At 38.0% G+C, this 11,601-nt stretch overlaps 1 protein-coding gene across 1 annotated transcript; it reads left to right on the forward strand.

Annotated features, from left to right (window-relative positions):
• Positions 1-9,290: 9,290 nt before the first annotated feature.
• On the forward strand, positions 9,291-11,198 carry LOC116416568. Its single transcript, XM_031925494.1, has 3 exons — positions 9,291-9,491; positions 10,313-10,382; positions 10,480-11,198. Exons 1-3 carry the CDS (start codon positions 9,291-9,293, stop codon positions 11,196-11,198), a joined length of 990 nt encoding a protein of 329 aa, XP_031781354.1.
• Positions 11,199-11,601: the final 403 nt, after the last annotated feature.

The following is an 11,601-nucleotide window of genomic DNA, read 5'->3' on the forward strand; positions in this document are numbered from 1 at the left end:
AAATCCATCTGGAAATTCGTCTATACGAACTTTTAATTGTTTATTCACTTCTTCAATGATATAATCAATACCAGAGTAATTGCAAAGAGATGTATTATAAAGATAACGCAATTTTGCATTCACTTCCAATTGATGTTTTTCAACTTGCTGCTTATATTCTTCTATAACTTCATCAATTTCAGCAAGTTTAGCAGCTATATTATTTATTTCAGTTTGTAGAAGAATTTTCAGTGAATGCAAGGTGATTGCATCGTTTGGATGATTGGGCTGTCCTAGGTAGCAAAGTCGCTTATTTTCTAAATCAAAATCACCATCTGGCGTAAAATTGAAACCAATGCCTGGAGGACCGCGACTCACTTGCGAGCCCTCAAGTTTTCTTTCAAACACATCGAGACTCATGGTAGAACTGATGCAAAGAAGAAAGTTGCGTGTCAATATATATGCCCACCTTACGCCTCGTGCGTCCAAGTGTCGGCGCCAAGTATTAACCTACGTTTTCACAAAATAACTCTACACTTCTATCATAAAAATCCTTAATTCTACACTTCGCTTATTACTCGAGACAACATAATACTTCGACGGAACACAATACAAAGAGATAAAGAGATAAAGACAGCGATCCGGAGGTAACTAACGCGTACGCGAGATAACCTTTTCGTTCACGAAACCGAACGTGGAACTGCCGTTCACCCGCGAGATGGATACGACCGGAGAAAACGGAAAACGATTAACTAACCTTAAATCATTCTAGCTGGAGCGCCGGGTGAGGTTGAAGTTGAGGCACGTCCGTACGGGAGCAGTCGAGGCAGGCGAGTGCCGGCTCGAGCGCTCGCGGCTCGCGGCCGCCACTCTGCTCTCCCTAGCCGCCATACCGCGCGCGCCCTGATTGTTCAACGCGTTGCGGCTTGACGGCCTGCTTGCTCGCAACACTATCGGTTCACGCGCCGTTGCCGAGTTGCGCGGTCGCGCGTGCGCGCAGATAGCCCCGCGGACACGATGTCGAAACAGTTAGCCGCGAAATTCAAATTCTCGTAGCACACAGACAGCCTTTCACCCGCAGACAACCAAGATAACTCTTGACTGCGGAACCCGTAGTGACTCCCAATGCCCCGTCGTCAGGGCCCTTGACTCGGGCGGCATCGGTCACTACGAACGCGAGACGCTGTAGTTTTTGTTCCTGGCGTAAGTGCGGGCGAGCTGCCATCACGCTGGTCATGCTGCATCAGACACTCACGTAGGTAGACCTCACGAAGGGCTCCACCACCTGCATCGGCTGTCTTACGGTGCGCGGGGCCCATTTAAACGCCCTGTAGAGGTGAAAGGTCGCTGCTGCTACGCCAACGTTACTCGTCGTCTCCTCGCATCTCTCACTCACGAGTCGGCGACGTGCGTTGTCCTTTTCGTCCATCGCAGCCACTGCTCCTCTCTCGTTGTTCAATCAAAAAATAAACGACGCACTTAGACACGTTCACTCTCTCATTCACACAGGTAGCCTTGAGACAGTCTACCCCGACCGCGTCGAACGTCGTTGTTACACGGCGAAATTTTGCCGTGTTACAAGTTATCAATAACTTACCTGCATCTGAAATGCATCTTCCTGGATATCAATACTGCAGTCCCGGAACCAAATTGAAAAAGCGAATGAAAAGAGGAGATCCTGGCATTAATCCGCTTGATCAGGCATGTAAAAAACATGATATAGCTTACTCAGATAAAAACGGAGATCGTAAAGCTGCTGACAAGAAGCTTGCTGAGGAAGCTATGCAACGTGCCAGAGCCAAGGATGCCAGTCTTGGTGAAAAAGCTGTTGCTTTTGCTGTTAGCAATGCTATGAAATTAAAAGGAAAAACTGGAATGGGACTGAAATTTAATAAGTTAGTGACTGTAGCTAAAAAATCAATGATAGCAAGTAAACACTCTCGCAAGGTTATTCAATCAGCCTTGAAGGGTGCACGTTAAACTGTTAAAAGTGTAGGTAGAAAGAAAAAAGTTATCATTCCACGTGTTCTGCCGCTTCCATCAAAAATTGGTGGAGTTCTTCCTTTTCTCATTCCATTGTTCGCAGGACTAAGTGCCACCGGTGCTCTAGCAGGAGGTACTGCTGGAATAGCTAAAGCAGTTAATGATGCTAAAGCTGCGCAGAAAAATCATGAAGAAAGTAAGAGGCATAACAAGGCCATGGAAGCTATTACTTTAGGCAAAGGTCTCTACCTCAAGCCCTATAAAAGTGGAATGGGATTATTTATGAAACCTCATATAGGTCGTGGTCATCGAGTCAGTAGAAAAAAAAACTTCGATTTAACTTTGCCAAATCGTGCACTGACTGACTACGATCTAAAAAATTATGCTCATATGATGAAAATTTCAGATTTCCGTGGTGTTTTCATAAGAAATAATCTACCTCCCGATGGCCCATTGCATAATGAATCAGCAATGGTAAACTTGGATGACTTTCAAAATAGAGGCACTCACTGGGTTCGCTATCGCAAACGTGATCCTGAAGTGATTTATTTTGATGTGAAGGAAGTGAAATACAACTATAAAAGATATCAAAATTTTGACTCATTTATATGTGGTCATCTTTGTCTTTATTTCTTAGCTGGGAGACTATAAAAGAGGTGCTCACAGACAAATGGAATCATTATCTTCCAATCAGTCATGGAAGATAGCTTCAATCTAAGTCTCTCAGGAAATTCGTCTGTCCTAGAAGCGCAATATTTTCCTTCGATTGAACTACCACAGGATGGAAATCTTGTCTTGGGTTTAGTTGAACTTTTATCATTTAACTCTATTCCCAATGTTGACTATTCAAATTATAAACTGCATTTAAACGGAGATACTGTTATTAGTATTCCTACTGGCAGTTATGTGATTGATGCCATTAAACATTGAAATCCAATGGAATTGAATTCTCTTATAAAGCTAACAACAATACTCTTAGAAGTGAAATTCTCTGCAGTCATCCGATAGATCTCACACCTAACGATTCCATAGGCCGTCTCCTTGGCTTTGCTCCTCGCATTCTCAAAAAGAACATTCAACACAGCACTGATTTACTAGTAAAAATATTAAGAATCAATGCACTCAGAGTTGAGTGCAATATTACTGGAGGTGCTTATATCAGTAATAAAAAATACAATCCATGATTTCTTTCCCAGAGTACCTCCGGGATATAAAATCATAGAAGTTCCGTCACATATCTACCGCTCAGTGTTAAGTGCATAGATCATCTACAAATTCGAATCGTCGATCAGGATGGAAATTTGGTGAATTTTCGAGGAGAGGAAATCACTATTAGACTCCACATCAAATCTGTATAATGGGTATCGTCTACAATTCTGGATCATACATAAGTCAGCCATGATGTCATCCAGTCATCAGTCGATCGAAGAAACTCAAACCTTTAACACGCAAGAGCATTCAGTTTCTGAAAAGTCTAGGACTAAAAGTTTGTGGAAAAAATTCACGTGTGTAATTCTTTGCTGCTTCCAGAAAAATGGACGAAATTCTAAGCATTCAATCAGGTGTCGCATTTGATGAGTCTATTGCTCATTACGAAGTACACGCATATCAACCTTACTCATCATTAAGCTTTGACAACAGCGATGAAATTCGTATTTCTAACGACAAGATTTCAACATCAAGATCTATGTCTCTTACCATCGCGCAGCTCTATCCACATATGTGGAAAATTGCAAGTAAAAGGTGGATCTCTAAAAAAAATAACTTTTAAAAAAGTAAAAAGTTAGGCAAGTTTAATATATTTCGCAACAAAATTACAGATTGAAAAGTACTAAGATCAATCAAACAAAGTCAAGTTTATTATATTTAATCGTGATGAAGCAAGGAACAACTCTCAAGATAATTACTACGTAACTTGCCATGCCCGTTTAATTTTGTTTATTGGTGAACAACTAAAATTTCCTTTTATGTATTAGAACGTCATACAAACACCATAAGTACAATGAAACGGGCATGGCAAGTTACGTAGTAATTATCTTGAGAGTTGTTCCTTGCTTCATCACGATTAAATATAATAAACTTGACTTTGTTTGATTGATCTTAGTACTTTTCAATCTGTAATTTTGTTGCGAAATATATTAAACTTGCCTAACTTTTTACTTTTTTAAAAGTTATTTTTTTTAGAGATTTCAATCCTTTTTAGTAAATTTTTTTGAGTATTTCATATTCGACGTCGTAGAAATAAAATATAAGCATATTTAGCACCTTTAGATCAAAGCTTTTTTGTAACATTTTTATCACTAACATGAGATCACTGATTGTTGATATACACCACCCTTGAATTATTTCTACGCCAAGACACCAAAACCCACGGCGCGAACTATCCAGACCTCGTTATCGGACACCCTGTACACCTAGACGCCGTCATCGTATGATTTATTTACCTAGACACCAAAAACCACGAAGCGCACGACCTAGACCTCGTCATCGGCCACCCTGTACACCTGGACACCGCGTTCAAGTGATTTTTACACCTAGACACCAAAAACCACGGAGCAAACTACCTAGACCTCGTCATCGGCCACCCTGTACACCTAGACACCGCCCTCGAATTATTTCAACACCAAAAGCCACGGAGCGCACGACCTAGACCTCGTCATCGGCCACCCTGTACACCTGGACACCGCGTTCAAATGATTTTTACACCTAGACACCAAAAACCACGGAGCGAACTACCTAGAACTCGTCATCGGCCACCCTGTACACCTAGACACCGCCCTCGAATTATTTCAACACCAAAAGCCACGGAGCGAACTACCTAGACCTCGTCATCGGCCACCCTGTACACCTAGGTACCGCCCTCGAATTATTTCAACACCTAGACACCAAAAACCACGGTGCGAACTACCTAGACCTCGCCATCGGCCGCCCTGTACACCTAGATGCCGTCCTCGTATGATTCATTTATCTAAACACCAAAAATCACGGAGCGCACCACCTAGACGTCGTAATCAGCTACCCTATTTATCTAGACACCTTCCTTGAAAGATTTTTACACCAAAACACCGAATACTACGGAGCACACATTTATAATTCAAGCAGAGGAGCAGACAATGTAGGCTCAATAGCTTGTGCGGCCAACTTCACAGTCTAACCACTCGGTCAAACTGCACGCAGCTAACTTAACGGTCTTACCACTTTTTGGGCTGAAGAAAAATTAAGCAAGTGATTTCAGCATTTTTGTTCACCTGCATACTTGTTTATTATGTTAAAGCTGGTTTATTGCTGATATTTTGGTTTAAAATCATAGTTTGGCATACCAGTATAAACATTTATCAAAATTAGCTGGTTACATGAATGATAAATAATTTATTTCCTTAATTGAAAATTCGAGAGACCAATATAGAAGTAAATAGTGTCACGGGCGCCGAGGCGTCGTCTGCTTCTCAAACTCGCCTTCGTGGCGCTCCCGCGCCACTTGATCAGCAGCACTTGCTAAAACTAAATTTGTCAACAATGCCATTTGTCATCTGTTTGATGAAATTCGTTATGAGATTAATGCTGTGGAGACAGATAAAATTAAAAATGTTAGTCTGAGCAGTGTTATGAAAGGATTGATAACAAGGGAAATTTTGACGTTGCCATTCCACTGAGTATGATCTTGAGTTTAGCAGAAGACTATAAAAAGATTATAGTTAATATGAAGCATGAGCTCATTCTCATAAGATCGAGAAGCGACTTGAACATAATAATCCAGGAAGGTACTGTAGCAGCTGGTGTAATTACTTATGAAGATTACGAAGTAAAAGTAACAAAGATAAAGTGGTTGATGCCATATGTTGTTGCTTCTGATAAACAAAATATCCAGCTATTGAATTACATTGGTAGAGATAATCCTATCTCCATGTGTTTCCGTTCTTGGTAGTTATTTGAATATCCTCTTCTCCCGAGCACTAATAAACACGTCTGGACGGTGAAAACATCAAATCAATTGGAAAAACCTCGTTTTGTGATTCTTGGACTACAAACAAAGAGAAAATCATCGAGAACTGCAAACGCCAGTCGATTTGATAATTGTGAGTGGAGTAATGTGAAACTTTTCTTGAATTCACAATATTATCCATACAACAATATGAATCTCGACATATCTAAAAATGAGTTTGCCATTCTCTACGATATGTACGCTAATTTTCAAAAATCCTACTATGGAAAAGATCCGCAACAGCTGCTGACAAAGTATTCGTTTCTCAACTTAGCACCACTCGTAGTTGTTGACTGTTCACGACAAAATGAATCCCTTAAGAGCGCTCCTGTTGATATACGTGTGGAATTTGAGGCTTAAAAAGATTTTCCTGCTAACACTTGAGCATACTGCTTGATCTTACCCGATCGCGTCGTTCAGTACAATCCTATCAGTGGAGATGTCAAGAAGCTCATCTAGGCTGCACCGAAAAATGGAGTATGCAGTAGACACGACTGGTTTCAAGCAAACCGAAGAAGATTATATTCTAAAGGAAATAGCAATCATATTTCTCAAGGAAAATAGTGATCCTGTTTTTCTAACATTCAAAAATTCCTTCTCATGGAAAAAACTCTCAGACAAAATGCAAAGGGAAAACAATTGGCCTAAACATAATTATCGTGGCATAAGGTGAAAAACAGATGGACATGACTACTCTCAAATTGGAAACTTGCTTCGTGACGCTTTACATGACACATCAAAATTTTTTGTCATCGGTGCATTAAAATAGAATTGGCTTCAACGATTCAAATTTTCCGTCTACAACATTCAACAATATGGCTTCCATACAAAACATCATTTAAGAGCGTCACAGTATGCACAAATCATAATCCAATCTATAATACTGCCTGCGCACTTCACACTGTCAAACTTATAAAATTATTCTATCAGTCATGCAAACATTTGTAAGAAAACAAAAAAAAAAATTAAAAAAAAATAGTAGAGAACACTATAGGCATACTGGAACATGTGAAAGAGGGGGAAGCTCTTGGGTGTTTTAGAATCCGTACGGATTTGCGCCGATTTTGGCGAAGGTTAGAAAGGCCAAGCGAATAACTTCAGACGATCTCCAGGCATAACAGGTTATTGTTGTTGTTTACTTAACCCTCTATTAATGTGTATTATTCTATATCTGCAGCAAGAGTTCGCGCGCAGTCACTGTAAGTGATGGAGCAGCCTTAAGGAGTAATCGCGGAGTCTCGAGAAGTTTTAAGAAGTAATGTCGAAGTGCAGTGCGCTAATGCTAAGAGTCGCAATGCATATGATAGATGTAGGAACAAGCAAGCGCGTGTAAGTAAGTATATTAAAATCATATGATACTTAATTGATCACTTATTACTGGCTCGCGCATGACCTGCAGAAGTTTCTTGCGACGAGTCTGTCTCGCCTCTAATGCAACGGCTTGGCCGAGCAGCGCAAGCTCTGCGAGGTGCACAAGAATCTACTGACCGACCAGCAGAAGCTTATCCTGATGATTCACTAGGAGGAGCGCCGTGACCTCTCGATTACCTAAGAGTCTAATGCCCGAACTGCAACAAAGCGTGCTTCAGCCCCTCGAACATAAAAAGCCTGAACCAACAGAGCTTCTTCCTCTTACAACAGCACGGTAACTGGGAACATGAGCTGGCTGAGCGAGCAGTGCAGTTCGCACTCGGTGGGAGCTGGTGGAAAGCAGGTCGGCTGCTAGTCAGGATCAAGGATACGGCGAACTTAGAAGAGCCGAAGAATGCGTTAAAGTGGCTCAAATATTTCGCGAGGATAAAGAAATACTCCAGAGTATGTGTGCGATACTGCGTCTGATACTGTGCGCGATACTGTGTGCGATACTGTATGCGATACTTTAAGCTGCGTCCACAATTGAGCGTATACGTTAGGGTTTACGTAGAACATAACGTTTTGGGCAGTACTGCCAATCCACTGTAGCAGACTGCAGTTGAAACGAAGGAACACACCTGCTCAAAATTTAACCTATAAAAATGTTTAAATTTGAATTGTATGGCAATAAATTGTAAAATTCTTTTTTCAAATAAAATTATAAAATTTTGTAAGAGAATGTATTATAATAAATTAGTTTCTGATTAAAAAAAAGGTCTACCACTGTCTCAAAAAAGGAAAGGAGAATAAAAAATAACGCACATTTCCAAATGAAAATTTTATTATTATAATTAGTTAAATAGCATAGGCAATGATTGTATGATTATGTTCTTCATTGTATAAGTAAGCGATTAATAGCTTCAAACTGAAAGACGAATCATACGTATTTTATTTTAAAATAACTTGAAAACAGGTAGTATTCTTGGTAAACTCACATTACGTTTACCACCAGCTTTTTGCATGATAGTGCGAGCTGCTTGAACAGCACTTTTAATTGCAACGCGTGAGTCATTGCTATGTGTTACCGCTTTCGAAGCAGTTTTTATTATTTTGTTCAAAGTTAACTTCTTGTTTCTCTTATTACACTTCTTTAACCCCATTCCAAATTTTGATTTAACTTTCATGATATTTGTAACAGCGTATGCTGCAGCCTTTTCACCCAAACTAGAGTCTGAAGCTTTAACACGTTGCCAAGCTTTTTCAGCCAATACTCGATTTGCAGCGTTCCGAGCGTTCAATGATTTATACACTACTGGACTTAAGTTATAAAATGTTACTTTTTATAATTTCGTACGTCAGTTACGATTTAGATTTCATACAGTATGGATGTGAAACAACAATCACTCAAACTTCCTGTTATAAATTTTGACACTCTGACAGAGTCAGATCGACGTAAGGGAAAAAGACATGGGGATCTTTTACCAGATAAAATCCGAGCAGTTTTTTGTGGACCGTCAAACTGTGGTAAAACAAATGCTATGTTATCTCTTATTACACATCCAAATGGATTGAAATTTGAGAATATTTACGTTTATTCAAAGTCTTTGAATCAACCTAAGTATCAGCTATTAAGGAAACTCGTTGAACCTATCGAGGGGATTCAATATCTACCGTTTAGTGAACATGATCTTGTTGTATCGCCAGACAAAGCTCGAGAAAATTCGATAATGATATTTGATGATATTGCCTGTGAAAAACAAGATAATGTTAAAGCATTTTTTGCATGGGTAGACATAAGTGTGTAGATTCTTTCTACCTCTGTCAGTCATATGCTCAAGTTCCTAAACATCTTGTACGTAATAATGTTAACCTTTTAATTATATTCCGTCAAGATGATATGAATCTAAAGCATATTTATAATGATCACGTTAATACGGATATGACAAATTTGAAATAGATCAAATATTTGAATGTAAGACACTAACAGGTCAACATGGCTAATTTTGAAGAGCAAATTGGTATTCTTCAGCAGATGGAAAAAGCTCGAGAAGCTATCAAACGAAAATATAATAGTTTAAAATTAAGTAAATTAGATGCTGAACATGTGGCAAATACTACTTTTAAACCTATTGTTGAACCACTTGAAAAATTGATTGATATCACAGAAACGCAGAGTAAAGTTTCAAGAAAAAAGGTATAGTGAAAAAAGAAGAAAACAGCGATGATGGTATTGATGATTATGAATTAAAACAAGAAGAAAGGGAAGTAGTGGACGAAGAAGAAGAAAAACCAGTGTATGTCGATGAAAGCTTAAAAGTAGATACAGTAAAACATACTAATACCCTGAGTAGAGGTAATAAAAAAGATTTGGTAATAGATAAATATATTACGATGATAAGAAGAGGTGATACAAAAGCATTAGATCTAATATATGGTGTACGTAAAAAATCTGATGATTTTTATATTGGAAACACTCCTTTTTCCTACGATAATGAGTTTATTATTCTGGGAATCAAACAGTATAAAAAGAGTCCCGGATTGATTGAATTATTGTTTAAAAAAGAACCCGAATTCACTAATATAAATAAAACTGATTTATCAGACTATGCTAAAATTGTTAAACAAACTAGTGCACATAAGAAATATTACAAGGAAGAGGAATCAATACGTGATTCAAATTCAAAAAAATTTGTCGACTACATTGCAAAAATGTCAGTCATTAAGGATAATAAACGTACGTCTAAAGAAGGTTCAGGTTTACCCCCTCCCTTCAAAATTGCAAGACGTTATACAAATACTGGGATGATCCAAACGAACTTGTTAATCGATTGAGATTATTAATAGCTGAAACATCAGCTGGCAATCAAAACCATGTGAATGAAATTCAGTCTATAATTGAAGAATAAATTTTATAACAAAGCTATAAAAAGCTTGATAACAATACATTTGAAAATCAGAAAACAAAAGAAGAGAAGAAATATTCTATTAATACTAATTCTTTTCCTGAAAAACAAGGTTATAAAAGATTCTAAAACTATGGATCAACGGCATCAAGTTTTGGAAGAATTGCATAAGCCTGCTCGACGTTATTTATACACGCAGAAAAGTTGATATTCGAGATATTGATGAAACGTGGCAACCTTACGCTCGAGACAATAAGAACTATAAATATATGCTCACAGTAATTGATATTTTTTCCAAATATGCATGGGCAGTTCCAATCAAGCAGAAGACTGGAAAAGATGTAGCAGCAGCGATGCTGTCTATTTTGAAGCAAGGACGCGTTCCGAAAAATTTACAAACTGATCGTGGCAAGGAATTCTATAATAAGGAATTTGAAAATCTCATAAAACGATATAAAATACACTTGTACTCTACCTACAGCAATCTGAAAGCTTCAATCTGTGAACGTTTTAATCGTACACTTAAAACTCGAATGTGGAAACTGTTTAGTTTGAATGGAAATCATAAATGGTTGCAAATTTTATCAAGTTTATTAAATCAATATAATGATACTAAGCATCGAACAATTGGCATTAAACGTAGAAATGTCACAGTTGATCCAAATCCATTATTTAAATGTGCTAAATTCAAAGAAGGTCATAGAGTTCGAGTAAGTGAAAGTAAACAGATTTTTGAGAAAGGTTATACACCCAACTGGTCTACTGAGATTTTTACTGTTGATCGAGTACATCATACGAGTCCATATACTTATCTCTTGAAAGACTATCAAAATCGACCGATAGCTGGAGGATTTCATGAAGAAGAACTACAAAAAACGAAGTGTCCGGATGTCTATTTGATAGAAAAAGTTGTTAAAAAGCGCTGTAATAATTACTATGTAAAATGGTTAGTATTCGATGATACACATAATAGTTGGATAAGTAAAAATGATTTGTAATGAGGAAAAAATTAATAAACAACATTTATAACTAATTTCGTTTTAATTTATTTATTTATTTATATACATACACATAACTTTCCATTATATGTTTTTCTGCTTAGTATTAACAAAACTGTGAGATTTTTTTTAAAAGCACTGGATTAATAATTACTCCCGTTCTTTCAATCCTCATTCTAAAACGTTCACGATCACATGCAGCCTGCATCCATTCACCACGTCGAGCACTCTGATATGCAAACGTCCATGTACACATATTATGAATCAAAACTTTATCACTAAAACGTAGATTCTTATTTTGTTTGCTTGAGTTATTATCAGCACTCGATAACCTGAAATTAATTTATACTAACTTAAATTTTCTCATAATATTTCTAAAAACATGATGTATCATTATGGATTT

The sequence above is a fragment of the Nasonia vitripennis genome, assembly GCF_009193385.2.
Source record: "Nasonia vitripennis strain AsymCx chromosome 2 unlocalized genomic scaffold, Nvit_psr_1.1 chr2_random0010, whole genome shotgun sequence".
Lineage (NCBI taxonomy): Eukaryota > Metazoa > Arthropoda > Insecta > Hymenoptera > Pteromalidae > Nasonia > Nasonia vitripennis.

Coding starts and splice junctions, on each gene's coding strand:
- LOC116416568 (XM_031925494.1), top strand. CDS start 9,291: ATGGCTAATTTTGAAGAGCAAATTGGTATTCTTCAGCAGATGGAAAAA. Junction 9,492..10,312: donor GTAAAGTTTCAAGAAAAAAG/GTATAGTGAAAA, acceptor CTGAAAAACAAG/GTTATAAAAGATTCTAAAAC. Junction 10,383..10,479: donor ATTGCATAAGCCTGCTCGAC/GTTATTTATACA, acceptor ATATGCTCACAG/TAATTGATATTTTTTCCAAA.